Here is a 12,327-nt window from a genome sequence, read left to right on the forward strand (position 1 = left end):
TTGGCAAATTTCCAAAAGACTCTCTTTTTTTTCCCAAATAAAATACTTGTCCATATAAAATTAATAATTTTATATCTACAGATATTCTCAACCATGTTGCCAATTTTAGCAATTTCGTGTTCTTTTCTCTTTGCTATTTATAGTGCCTCGTTGCCCGCCTCTCCTACCCGCCTTCGCTTCAACCGGCGCCTCATGTTTCGATCTCTCTTCCTGGAAATCCTCCGCGCTTCAAATCCTCACTCTTCCCTCATTTGGAAGCTGAATCCACCTTCTTAACCCGTTTCCGCATTCTTCCGAACAGTTTTCCTTCGTCAAAGATCCTACTTTTTTTTTTTTTTTTGTTCTGATCGATTACGGAGGTGGATTGATCATTTGCGCCGGCAAAGATTCAGTCTTTGCCGATGGTTGAGCCACCAAGTTGTCGTCTTTAGCTTCGATTGAACGTTTTCGGTCTTCGTTTTGAGGGGTTTTAGCAATCCGTCAAAATTCCACCCCGGAGGCGATCGGCGAGCTCCCCCTCTTCCAGGCTCTCATCTCCGAGAGCAGCGGAGATGAGTTGGCGCACCCTCGGAACATATGGGCTAGGGTCCGGACTTTGAGCCTGCTGATGGTGCGGCTCCTCAAGCGAGGGCACGGCCTCGGGAAACCCTACGATGAGGAGGGCGACGAGGAGGGTGACGCCGCTCTGCGCCAGCTGCAGAGTCAGATACTGGAGGGTGTGGGGTGGAATGGCTCAGCGTACGATGATGACAACTATGGTGTGCTCTTCCACGGACTGGGGGAGGCCGGCGCCGGCCGCCCTCTCCGGGCGCTGCAGATTGACCGCTCGTCTTGCATCGGCTGGAGGCCGCGGCTGAGCAAGGATGGAAGCGCCAGGGAAGCAACTCCTTCTGGTAAGCATCGCAACACCTGATCAAACTGAATCACCAACAATGTTGTGCCTGGACACCACTTTGAGATGAAGATGAACAGTAACATATAGCTCAATGTAGCTGATTGCAGATAGTTACAACAAACACAGTTCAATTCGATGATGATGATGATGATTCATCAGTTTTATGCCTTCTTTTCTTTAGAGTTGGAATCGATGAAAGATAGATATGCAAAGCTGCTTCTTGGCGAGGATATGTCAGGTGGTGGCAGAGGTGTTTCATCTGCTCTTGCTTTGTCCAATGCCTTCACCAACCTCGCTGGTACTTTTTCACTTCCCTTGATCTTCATTTATTTGAAGAACATTAGGATTTTTTGATACTGTAAAAGATTTTTGTGTGATATTTCAGCAGTGACAATCCATGGAACTGACTAAATTGTATTTATGTGCTCTAGCACAAACAGATTTAATGCTAAGATTTTGTCTTAAGACAACGAAGATAAACAGCGTGGAAAACTGTTTGTTTGCTTTGTTCTTTGATGCAAACAGCTTTGTGTATCTGTAGTAGGTTTGATTGATCCTCTCAAACTGATAGAAGAAGTAACATTTTGTTTTATGCTTCCGAATCAATCAGCATCTGTTTTTAGCGAACAGACACGTTTAGAGCCGATGCCTGATGAAAGAAAGGCGAGGTGGAGGAGGGAAATCGACTGGCTTTTATCTGTGACTGATCACATTGTTGAGTTTGTTCCTTCTAGACAGACATCAAAGGATGGGGTTACCATAGAGGTCGAATAAGTTTTCTTTGTTCTACCTCTTCTAGATCTTGCTTTTGCATCCTAATTGTGGTAGTCATTGGATGGCTCATTTCTCCTGCAGATAATGATGACGCAACAACGCAAAGATCTTCAAATGAACATCCCTGCGCTTCACAAGCTAGATGCAATGCTCATCGTAAGAAGATTCATTGTGATACTCATTAGCTAAATTCTTATTTCTCCATCCTTGTCCTTGATCGTTCAGGGCTCCCTTGACGACTTCAAGGACCAGAACATGTTTTGGTATGATTCAAGAGATGGCAATGAATCAGAAAAGGGAAGTGCACGGAGGAAGGATGACAAATGGTGGCTTCCTACAGTGAGAGTCCCCCCTAATGGACTCCCAGAGGAGTCCAGTAGATGGATTCAGTTGCAGAAAGAATCAGCTTCACAGGTACACAAGGCAGCCATGGCGATCAATGCTCAAGTTCTCATGGGAATGGAAGTTCCTGAAGCCTATGTTGAATCACTTCCCAAGGTAAGACTAAATATGATCTTGATTTGCTTAGGATATCGGTTTGTTCAGATGATCCTAGGTAATTTCCTGATAAAAGTGATTCCACTGTGAGTTCTCCTTTGTCGATTTGTAGGAGACAATTGTTGGTAGTTAGGATTCAATCCCAACTAGAAGAATTTAATTGCCTCAAATCAAACCAAACAAAAATGACTCTGAACTAAATTTAAGTCACTGTTTGATTGATTTGGTTTTACATGATTGGTCATAGAATGGGCGGTCAAGCCTAGGAGATGCTATCTACAAATTCATCACAGATGATGTCTTCGACCCCGAAGAATTCCTTAGAATGATGGATTTGTCAACAGAGCACAGGATTCTTGACTTGAAAAACCGAATTGAGGCCTCCGTTGTGATCTGGAAGAGGAAAATGCAAGACATGGAAGGCAAGCACTCTTGGAGTTCAGCGGTCAGTTTGGGGAAGAGGGAGCTGTTCGAAGAGAGAGCTGAGATCCTCTTAATCCTCATCAAGCAAAGGTTTCCTGCCATCCCTCAATCAGCTCTCGAAATAAGCAAGATCCAATACAACAAAGTAATTCGAAACCAAACTATATTTTTCATCATCTTCAAACATGTTGATAGCATTTATTCTAAATCTCCACAGGATGTAGGACTAGCAATCCTAGAGAGCTACTCAAGGGTCCTGGAAAGCTTAGCCTTCGTGCTGATTTCACGAATTGACGATGTTCTATATGCGGATTCTCTCGCGAAAGGTTCAACCACCAAGTGTCCAAAGGGGAGGCAACCCAAGCTCAATGCTAGAGAAGAAACGGAGTCTGCCTCATTGATGAGTCTATCAGAGTTCATGAGCTGGGATTGTGAGACTGGACATGGCACAGAGATGAGGAATGCCGGAGGGGGGACGGTGAAGAAGCCTCCCGAAGTGAAGGATGGCAAGAAGTTTTGTTACTTGGTGGAGCGCGTAGGAGGCATGAAAAGTCCTGCAGCTCGTCATTGATGAGCACAATCGTCACCGAATTGTGTTCGAGTGTAGATAGTTTATAGGCACAAGAGCCATTGCAGATCTTACAGTCTTATTTGCTCTTTTGTTCTTGTTGGCTGAGAAGAGCTACTACTGTATCGCGATGCATCATTTAATCTATTGCATCAAATATTTTGATTTCCGAAGAGGATCTTCGTGAGTAAGTAGGGTTGTAAACGAACTAAGTTGAATTAAGTTTTGTATTGTTCAAGTTTGATTTGATTCTTTTTTCTTATTTTTAGCTTGAACTTGATTTGAGTTTGGTGTTAACTTGATTTCTTTAGATGTTATAGAGCTTTTAATTTGAGTTTATATTATTGTTTGAAATTTTTATATTTTTTAAATTTATTTTGTTGCTTAGTGAATTTGATCATAGCAAATTTGTTTGTTCTTTGAATATGATTTATAAATTTTGTTTATGAATATTATTGAATTTTTAAATTAATAAAAAATATATATATGTAATCTTTGTGATAGATTCGGTGATGATCAAATGGACGGTTCAGATCGTTCTTTGTTTAAACTAACTTTTTTCCCTCCAAAATAATAATAATTATTATTATATATTTTATAATTAATTTAGAAAATAGCGTAATAATAAAAACCTCGCCGCGTTCGTCGTCCATCTCGTTCTATCCATCGCGTACGTTCCCCGATTCCCTCCCCCAAACCCTAGCCCGCAAGATTAGGTTTTCGAATAATCTGGCGATCTGTTCTTCGTCGCGCTCCTCCTCCATCTTGCTTGATATAGGCTTCTTTTTGTAAGGATAGAGTTCTTGCTGGGATTTCCCGAGGATGGAGGGTGCGGCCAAGCTGCAGGATGCCAGCGCGGAGAAGGGAGAGAAGAGGGTTGCTCTTCGGGACATTAGCAAAGAGAGCAATGTGTTGCGCGATACTTCAAGACTAGTAGGTGCTAAGCAGGAGAATGTCAGTATATTTTCTCATTTTTTGCCTTTGTCCAAACGTATCTGAGTAAATAGCTAATCAGTTTTATTTTGGCCACTCGTAAGCAGGCTAATGCCGCAAGATTGACTTCAAGGTTAAAGAAGGGGGTTTCCACTAGTTATTGTGATTCAGGATTGAATCGAAACTCTTCATTTATTTCAGCTTCTATCAAACCAAGTGTGATTGTATCTAGCGACACAAGTTCCCTGCCACAGAACAGTGTGCCTAAACCTACAGTTGTTGCCGGCCTTGCACCCTGCACTACCGTCAAGTCACCTAATTTCTCTGTGGATTCTGTTTCATCAATTTCCACATGCAACTCGATTCAAAGCCCTGAATTTGAGTATATAGATAACGGAGATTCTCTGGCTACAACTTTGGAGAGACGAGAAAATGAGAATCTAAACATCTCTAAGCATGTAGCTATAGCAGGTGCTTTTGATTAGTTAAATTCTCTAATTATGTTTTGCTACTGTTTGAATCACCTGTTTCTTGTTTGTTTTTTAGCAAAGCTATAATTTTTCCGAGTTTTACCTTCCATGTAGGTCAAAAATCAATATTTATTTAAAGTTTTATTTAATTTGTCCACTGATATTGTTGACAATATTTATCAGACTCAAAATTAAAGAGTAATGGTTCTATGCTGATGGGAGTAGATATTGTGGATGTTGATACAAACAGCAATGATCCTCAGTTCTGCACTACACTTGCTTGTGATATCTATCGCAATTTACGGAATGCTGAGGTGAGAATTTTCCTTTTTTGTATATTTTTTTCTTCTTTGATGGTTTTTATCCAACTTCTCTTTGATGTTTTATGATATTTTCAGATAATTTATGATATACACGTATATTCTGAACACAAATGTTCCTTATTCAGTATTACATATTGTTTTGGCATTTTAAACTGTCAATGCTGATCATGGTTATGATATGCACCCTGCAGATTTATTTTAATGACTTTCCTTGCTAATTCTTTGTTAATAAGTATGATCAGCTCTAATATTATAATTTTTAAGGTTTTTAATTTTCTAGCTCCAAGTTTGTATGATCATTGGATTATCATATGATAAGGTTCTAAGCTCTTCAGGATATATGTAGTAAAGTTATTGACATACCAAGCTTGCTCTCTTTTGGTCTTGAAATTATGATGGGCATGTAAATTAACTACTCACATTGTGGTCGTGGATAACACTGGTCGATTGACCCTTGTTTACACTGTTTCAAACCTTGCCTGGGTGCTTTGAGAATTTTATTGACTATCTTTATGTCATATTGAATTTGGATTTGCATTATTATGATAATTATCAGTAGACACTTTACATTTTATCTGCGATGGCAAATTGGTTTCCAACTGCTTATTAAATTTCTTCAATCCATCAAATACAAATTGTTCTAATTTCTTCTCAATAGTTTCTTTAGTCCTTTGTCCTAAACAATGAAAGTTATATCTTCAGTTCATGTTTGGCAACAGCTTGGCCTTAGCATTTGTGCTGTCTATAAATTAGATTAATCATTAAATGCCTTAAGTTAGGTTGAAGGCCCCTGAACTTGGTAAATTGTTTTGTGATTATTCATTGTAACTTATTGTAGATTCTATTATACAGTTTAATTGTTACATACTATGACTAATGCCAATTATGCTTTTGTTTATAATTTCAACTTGTATGACTGAACACTAAGTGGAAGAAATATAACAAACGAACAATTCTCATGTGCTACCATTTGTCAGATAAGCATTTGTATATATATATATATATAGCAAGATACATATTTCATGCTATTGTTCTCATGGAAGTTGTTTTCCTACTACACTTCTCTTACAAATTATTGTTGCTTTCTAGTTATGATGTGGCCAAAAGCTAGTTTGTGTTTGCTTTGATTTCTTTATATTCCTGAAAACCTTTTAAGTTTTGTCACAAAAATAATTTACCAGGTACAATAATTAGTTCGGTTGTTCTTGGAATCAATTACATATTCATGTTAAAGAGTAAATGTTCCTAATTCAGCACTACATTCCTGCGCCTGGACATGTTAGCACAAATAACATGTACTTTTGATGAACAGTGTTTTGTTTCTACTGGATAATACAGCAACATTTGTTTCTACAGACTAAGAAAAGACCTTCAATAGATTTCATGGAAACAATTCAGAAGGATATAAATGCAAAGATGCGTTCCATTCTAATAGAATGGCTTGTAGAGGTATATACGCGCTGAGTGACAGCTTTTGTTAATTTGATTTTTGTTTTCCAACTTAGATGGAGTAATTTCAGTCCTATTTGACTACAGGTCGCAGAAGAGTATCATATGGTTCCTGATACACTATATCTCACTGTTAATTACATCGACAGATATCTTTCCGGCAATGAAATCAACCGTCAAGAGTTGCAACTTCTTGGTGTTGCTTGTATGCTAATTGCTGCGTAAGGATTGTCTAATGGTGTGTAGTACTTTTAGACTTTTTATGTTCATAGTAACTTAATTTGTTGTTATCACAGAAAATATGAGGAGATATGTGCCCCGGAAGTGGAAGATTTGTGCTATATGACTGACAATACTTACTCGATTGATGAGGTAGATGTCTCTGTAACTCCAGTTTACAATTCTGTGATGCATGTTTGGACTGTCTGTTGATAACTAAGGTGCACAGCTTTTGCAAATGGAATCCAAAGTGCTGAATTACTTGAAATTTGAATTGACAGTCCCAACTACCAAATGTTTCTTGAGGTAATACTTTGAACCATATAGATGAGCTTTGCATTATCGGTGAATATGTTGCTTATCATCATATCTGATATGGAAATTAATAGGAGATTTGTCCGTGCTGCTCAAGGATCCAATGAAGTAACCCCATCACTTGCGTTTCCTTTGCAGTTTCTACATTGAAACAAAGAATTTATTATTGCATTCTTTTTTCCAGCTTCCTACATTGCAACTCGAGTTTCTTGCCAGTTATGTTGCAGAGCTCTCGCTACTCGAGTACAGTATGCTTCGCTATGCTCCATCACTAGTGGCAGCCTCTGCTGTCTTTTTGGCAAAGTTCATATTGCAGCCAACAAAAACACCTTGGGTACTGATTCATAATGCATTCAAATTCATTATGCTACTAAGATTAATTATGTTTTGCTGCGGCTAATGATGCAGAATGCCACACTGAGCCATTACACTCTATATAAACCTTCTGAACTCTCAGACTGCATCAAGGCATTACATGGACTATTATGCACCAGCACAGGCAACGGCCTGCCTGCTATTCGAGAAAAATACAGTCAGCACAAGGTAAACATCTTGTTCGAAACTCGCTTCAATTCTTTAGCTCTCTCTCTTTCTCTCAATGCAGTCTTAATTTGTTGTTCTTCCAGTACAAGTTTGTTGCCAAGAAGTACTGCCCTGCAACCATCCCCTCAGAATTCTTACAAGATAACTTTGTTAACCAAAGTTTGGAAGTGAGTTTACTCTCCTCATGACCGATACGGAAGGCACCAAAGTTTCTATTTCACCGTCGAACTCTAGTGATTCTGTAGATAGATGTAGTAAAGAAAACAAGATAGCATGCATGGCAAATTGAAAGTGAGGAATGCTGAACTCTCTCTTGGATTCACTGTTGATATCCTAGAAAAGAAAAGAGAAATTGTTCTTCAAATGTGAGATTGAACAAGAAAGAGAATCAATTGAGTTTTGAACAAAGTTAAATCATTTCTTGTACAAAAATACTTTGTGCTCAAATGGAAGATTTCCATTTCATACTCTCAAGTTTGATTCAAATGCCATTCAACCTTAATGTGTCTTTTGTTTCCATGGAACAAAACAAAGCCCCCTGTATCTGAGTATGTATGGTTCATGTTGTTTTTCTTAAATGTCCTATAAAATTTTGAAATCATCAAAACACCCACCATAATTTTGAATTGTTATTGTTCTATCTTCAGACTACATGAATGAGTTCATCAAGAACAATGAATTCAATAACATATAATACAAAATAGAATTAATTTAATGCAAGTAGTTAGTAGATAATTTATTTTAATACATTTTTACCAATAATTATTTGATTTGATGATAAATAAACTTGTATAATAATAATAATTCAACTTGTCACAATATTCAAGAAAAATATTCAACTTCTGCTAGAAAAAAAAACAAATAATTCAAAGTTGGCATGTATTATGTAAACATGCACAAGTTGCAAGAAATTAGCTTCCCCCCAAAGTCCACTATTAATTTAATTATAAAAAATTTCAATCCTTTTATCTTCTTTTCAAAATACTCTAAAATTTTAAGACATCAAAGCAAAAACACCCTGTATTTTTAATTTTTTATTTCGACTCTTGTGGTCTTTTTTCAACTGCTAACATAAATTGTCTGCCATGTAGAACTATATTTTAAAATTTTTGAAAAGGTGATTTTGAGGATTTTTAAAACTCGGAGAGTAGTGCTGAAAAGAAGATAAAGTGTATTTGGGGGGTAAAATGAAATGATCTCTTAATTTAAGAAACTAATACAGACAGGTAATGACCATTCTACCCTTGTTTAATATGAAAAGTACCAAATCCACCAGAACTCGTCGACTTCCAAATCTTCGCTTCCGGCGAGCAGAACGGTCTGCAATCTTCTATCGCCTTCCGTTCCGTGTGAGTTTTCTCCTGTGATTGTTCAGAAGCTAGATTCGATTTCCGTGTCTTCGAGAGACAAGTCCAATCTCATACGCTTTACCACTTCGCCGCCGTAAGCAGATTTGGTAAGAGTGGGTGCCAGGTTATCTCGCTCAATCTTTCGTTCTTGTTCTTGGTGAAATGGAGTGTAGATCCGCATCTTGAAGCCCTACCGAGTATCAACTAGTTATTCTGGGTTGATCCGTGGCAAAGATAGCAACTTGCGGTGCGCAATGGCGCAAAAGGGCGAGGAGTACAGGGACGTCGAAAAAGGGCCGCAGGACACTCAGTCGAGTGGGGGTGACCAACACGGCTTCGGTTTGTCCGATGCGGAAGGGCAGTCGTGGCCTTCGCCGCACGGCGCGAAATTGGCAGTTCCGCTCGCGGTGGCTGCCGGCTTTCGAGCGCATCCGGCAGCGAGATTGGGCTTCGAGAGCCCTGTAGGAAGTCCTGCGTCTCGGGGCTGGAGACTTCGCTTGATGATGATCCGGAGGCTAAGGAGGATGTGGATAAGGGTGAACGGGATTGCCGGAGTTAAAGACAGCAGGTAGTCGGGAGTGGCGATTGTATTGGGCTGTTCTTGCAAGGATGATTTGGCTGCTGCCCACAAGCAGTGCGCTGAGACTTGGTTTAAGATCAAAGGAAACAAGTAAGTTTGCAGTTTTCCCTTGACGTAGTCCTCTTCTAATTAGTGTCCGTTTGCTAAAGATTTGTTTGAGCTACCATAGTCCCCAAAGAATGAACTTTTAACAAAGGTCGATCTTATATACTCGATCTAGCTAGGATCACCCTCTAGCAAACTAGTGACATTAGCAAGATTTGCTTGTAGTAGTAAGCGAGTTAGATATGGAGGAATTTTTACCAATTTGTGGGATCTCAAACCGTATAATGACATTGTTGGATGAGTTTAATCTTGTTGCTTCCACTCCAAACAAGGAATTCACTCACATCCAAATGTGAGTGCGGCGACACCTCATGGTGGCATCCTTTATCAACCAGTCTAGGTTGTACCTCAGTCATATCTCGTCTGAATTGGTGATATATATCTTGCACACTCATAGGCCATCTGAAAAATTGTTTTTTATGAGTGTTTGGAGCAAATGTCAATATCTATAATAGGCATAGAAAATTTGCTACATGAGATGCAGCCCATCTCACTTAGCCAAACTTGTTAATCTGTGTAATGACATGGTCCAATTTTCAAAGCATTGCCTTCTAAGTTTTGGAGATGATCCTTGTCTAAGGGGTGAGATGTAGTTTTGTAGTAGATTATCCGAGACTAGTAATAATTTTCAGTTTGAAGATTGAGGTCGAAAGCATTTTATCTCTTCTATATGATTTCTTTCAAAGACCCATTATATTTTGTACTTTTGAATTTTGTCATATGATGTTTGTCTTTTGATTAATTACTTATACATGTCGATCCTATTGGATAGAATCATCTTTACTCACTTTTCTTGAAACAAGACAATTTTTTGAATGTTGTTGTAGATAATAGATAAGTTTTAATGTCATGTCTGTTGTTAAGCCCAAACCACTCCAATTTTAAGCAATCAACATAGTGCAATATGTAATGCAATAATATTAATTAATTAAATAATTTGTTAAAATTCATTTCTCACACTATAAATAGATCCCTATAAGTTAGGTTACTTACCTCTCGTGGCTCCGCCCCAGTTTCGTTTCTTTTCGTCGTCGTCGTTTCTTTTCGTCGTCGTCGTCCTCATGGCACTTGAAATGAAACTGACATTCTTCATCGGGGTCCTGATAGCAGCTGTGCCTCTCTTCTACATCTCGTTCGCAGATACCAAACAGAAGAACGAAATTGTGAAAGCCTGTCTGAGACGATGCAATCCTCATGATTACATTTGCAGCTTGAAAAGTTTGGTTCAAAGCCAAACCACTTGCATCTACAATGCCATCGCAGTCATCGCTTCTGTAGTGCTGTACGTCTTAGCTGAAGTAGTGTACCAACTTAACAATTAGCACACCGGAGACTGAGAAGACGGAGAATGCACGTACGGAGTTTTCCTTTTGCACAAATAACTACTGAAGCACTTTCTTTTTGCAAATGTTATTTCCTTTCGTAGAATGCATTTCTCCTCCGAAGAAATACTTGTTAATAACACATGAACTTCACATGAACCATTAGCTATTAAGTGTCGATTGGGAATGTTTAAACACTATTAAGTGTCGATTGGGAATGTTTGTGTCGATGTTCGAATGCTACCAAGTTGAAATAAGATATTGGGATCTTTGTTTTGTTTTTATAGAACGCCGACGAAACCATTAGCTAAAGCTCCACTGTTTCTAGACTGCTTGATTGATTGACGACTGTAGTCTTGACTTGTAAAATTCAGACTAGATCCTGTGTGTTGTTCTATTGAAACATGAAAGGAGACGACTATTTTCTTCAGTGTGTTATTCGAGTCCTTTTATAACTGTTGTGATAATTTGAAGTGCATCGAAATGTATTATTCGCGAGACGATTAGGGATAAGATTGTAAATAAGTAAATTTGTTTGATAAAATAGTTAAATTGAGTCTAGATGAATTAAATTTTTAAAATGATTATTTAAATTTGAGATTTTTTTTATGAATTTAAATTTGATTCCTTTAGATATTATTGAAATCTTAATTAAATTTATTTAATTATTTAAAATTTTTATATTTTAAATTTATTTGATTGATTATTGAGTTTGATAATATAAATTTATTTATTTATTTTATTTAGTAGGTTGATAAATTTATTTGTTTATTTTAATTTTTTTTATTTAGCATGTTGATAAAAATTTAATTGATGAGCATAAATATTATTAATGAATATTAACGAGTTGAATATATAATTATTAAATTTATTTATTTAATTAATCTATGTATATTGAATGAATATAAATAAATTTTTACCAAGTCAAATATCAAATATATTCACGAAATCAGGATATGAAATGTTAAAAAAATTATAGAAAATATTTTATATAATTTTAGTATTTAATGAAACACAAAGTTGAGAAGTGTTTTTTCTTGATCAACAAAAAAATGAGTCATTTTTAATAAGATTTATTGTTTTTAAAAACAATAAAGAGAAAATAAATATATTTAAATTTGAAATTTTATTCTAAATCCAAAATTAATTCCAGCCGTACATAAATTTTGTTGGACTATGACGACAAAAAAGGGGGCGAACATTCCTGCTGTCTCGTGGAGTCCACGGAATCGCGATCGCCATCGTTATCTTCGTCTTTGCCTCGCTTCCCTTTCCTTTTCAGTGCACCACAAGGTTTGTCTACTTGTTCTTTTGTTGTAGTTTCTCCTCCACTAATACGCCGCCAACGTGCATTGATCCATCTGGTGAGCCAGTCGTACGGGGAAAGAATTCATGGAGCGGGATCGTATTGTGATGTTGTTTTGATAAAATAATGGAGAAGGGAGAGTTGAGAACAAGAAAACGCCTGCTCCTTCCGCATCCTTATCCAAAGAGATGCACCTGGTGATCCATTTTCCAAGTTCTGGATGCGTTTTAGGGTCAAAGTGGTGCCTTTTGGGGA

At 37.6% G+C, this 12,327-nt stretch overlaps 2 protein-coding genes and 1 pseudogene across 2 annotated transcripts; all 3 read left to right on the forward strand.

Moving 5' to 3' along the window:
• Window positions 1-607: 607 nt before the first annotated feature.
• On the forward strand, window positions 608-3,324 carry LOC141818425 (rho guanine nucleotide exchange factor 8-like). The gene is made up of 7 exons (XM_074705931.1): window positions 608-893; window positions 1,077-1,193; window positions 1,506-1,660; window positions 1,751-1,825; window positions 1,895-2,167; window positions 2,415-2,735; window positions 2,808-3,324. Exons 1-7 carry the CDS (start codon window positions 608-610, stop codon window positions 3,159-3,161), a joined length of 1,581 nt encoding a protein of 526 aa, XP_074562032.1. The 3' UTR covers window positions 3,162-3,324.
• A 656-nt stretch (window positions 3,325-3,980) lies between these two features.
• On the forward strand, window positions 3,981-7,598 carry LOC141818436 (cyclin-A1-4-like). The gene is made up of 11 exons (XM_074705938.1): window positions 3,981-4,112; window positions 4,199-4,562; window positions 4,745-4,875; window positions 6,241-6,333; window positions 6,421-6,554; window positions 6,630-6,705; window positions 6,782-6,858; window positions 6,942-6,975; window positions 7,052-7,201; window positions 7,276-7,410; window positions 7,494-7,598. Exons 1-11 carry the CDS (start codon window positions 3,981-3,983, stop codon window positions 7,596-7,598), a joined length of 1,431 nt encoding a protein of 476 aa, XP_074562039.1.
• A 1,336-nt stretch (window positions 7,599-8,934) lies between these two features.
• LOC141821501 (uncharacterized) lies at window positions 8,935-10,766 on the forward strand (annotated as a pseudogene).
• The last annotated feature ends 1,561 nt before the right edge of the window (window positions 10,767-12,327 follow it).

The sequence above is a fragment of the Curcuma longa genome, chromosome 2 (assembly GCF_044706935.1).
Source record: "Curcuma longa cultivar G26 ecotype Majalengka, Jawa Barat chromosome 2, ITB_CL_G26_1.1, whole genome shotgun sequence".
NCBI classification, from domain to species: Eukaryota; Viridiplantae; Streptophyta; class Magnoliopsida; order Zingiberales; family Zingiberaceae; genus Curcuma; species Curcuma longa.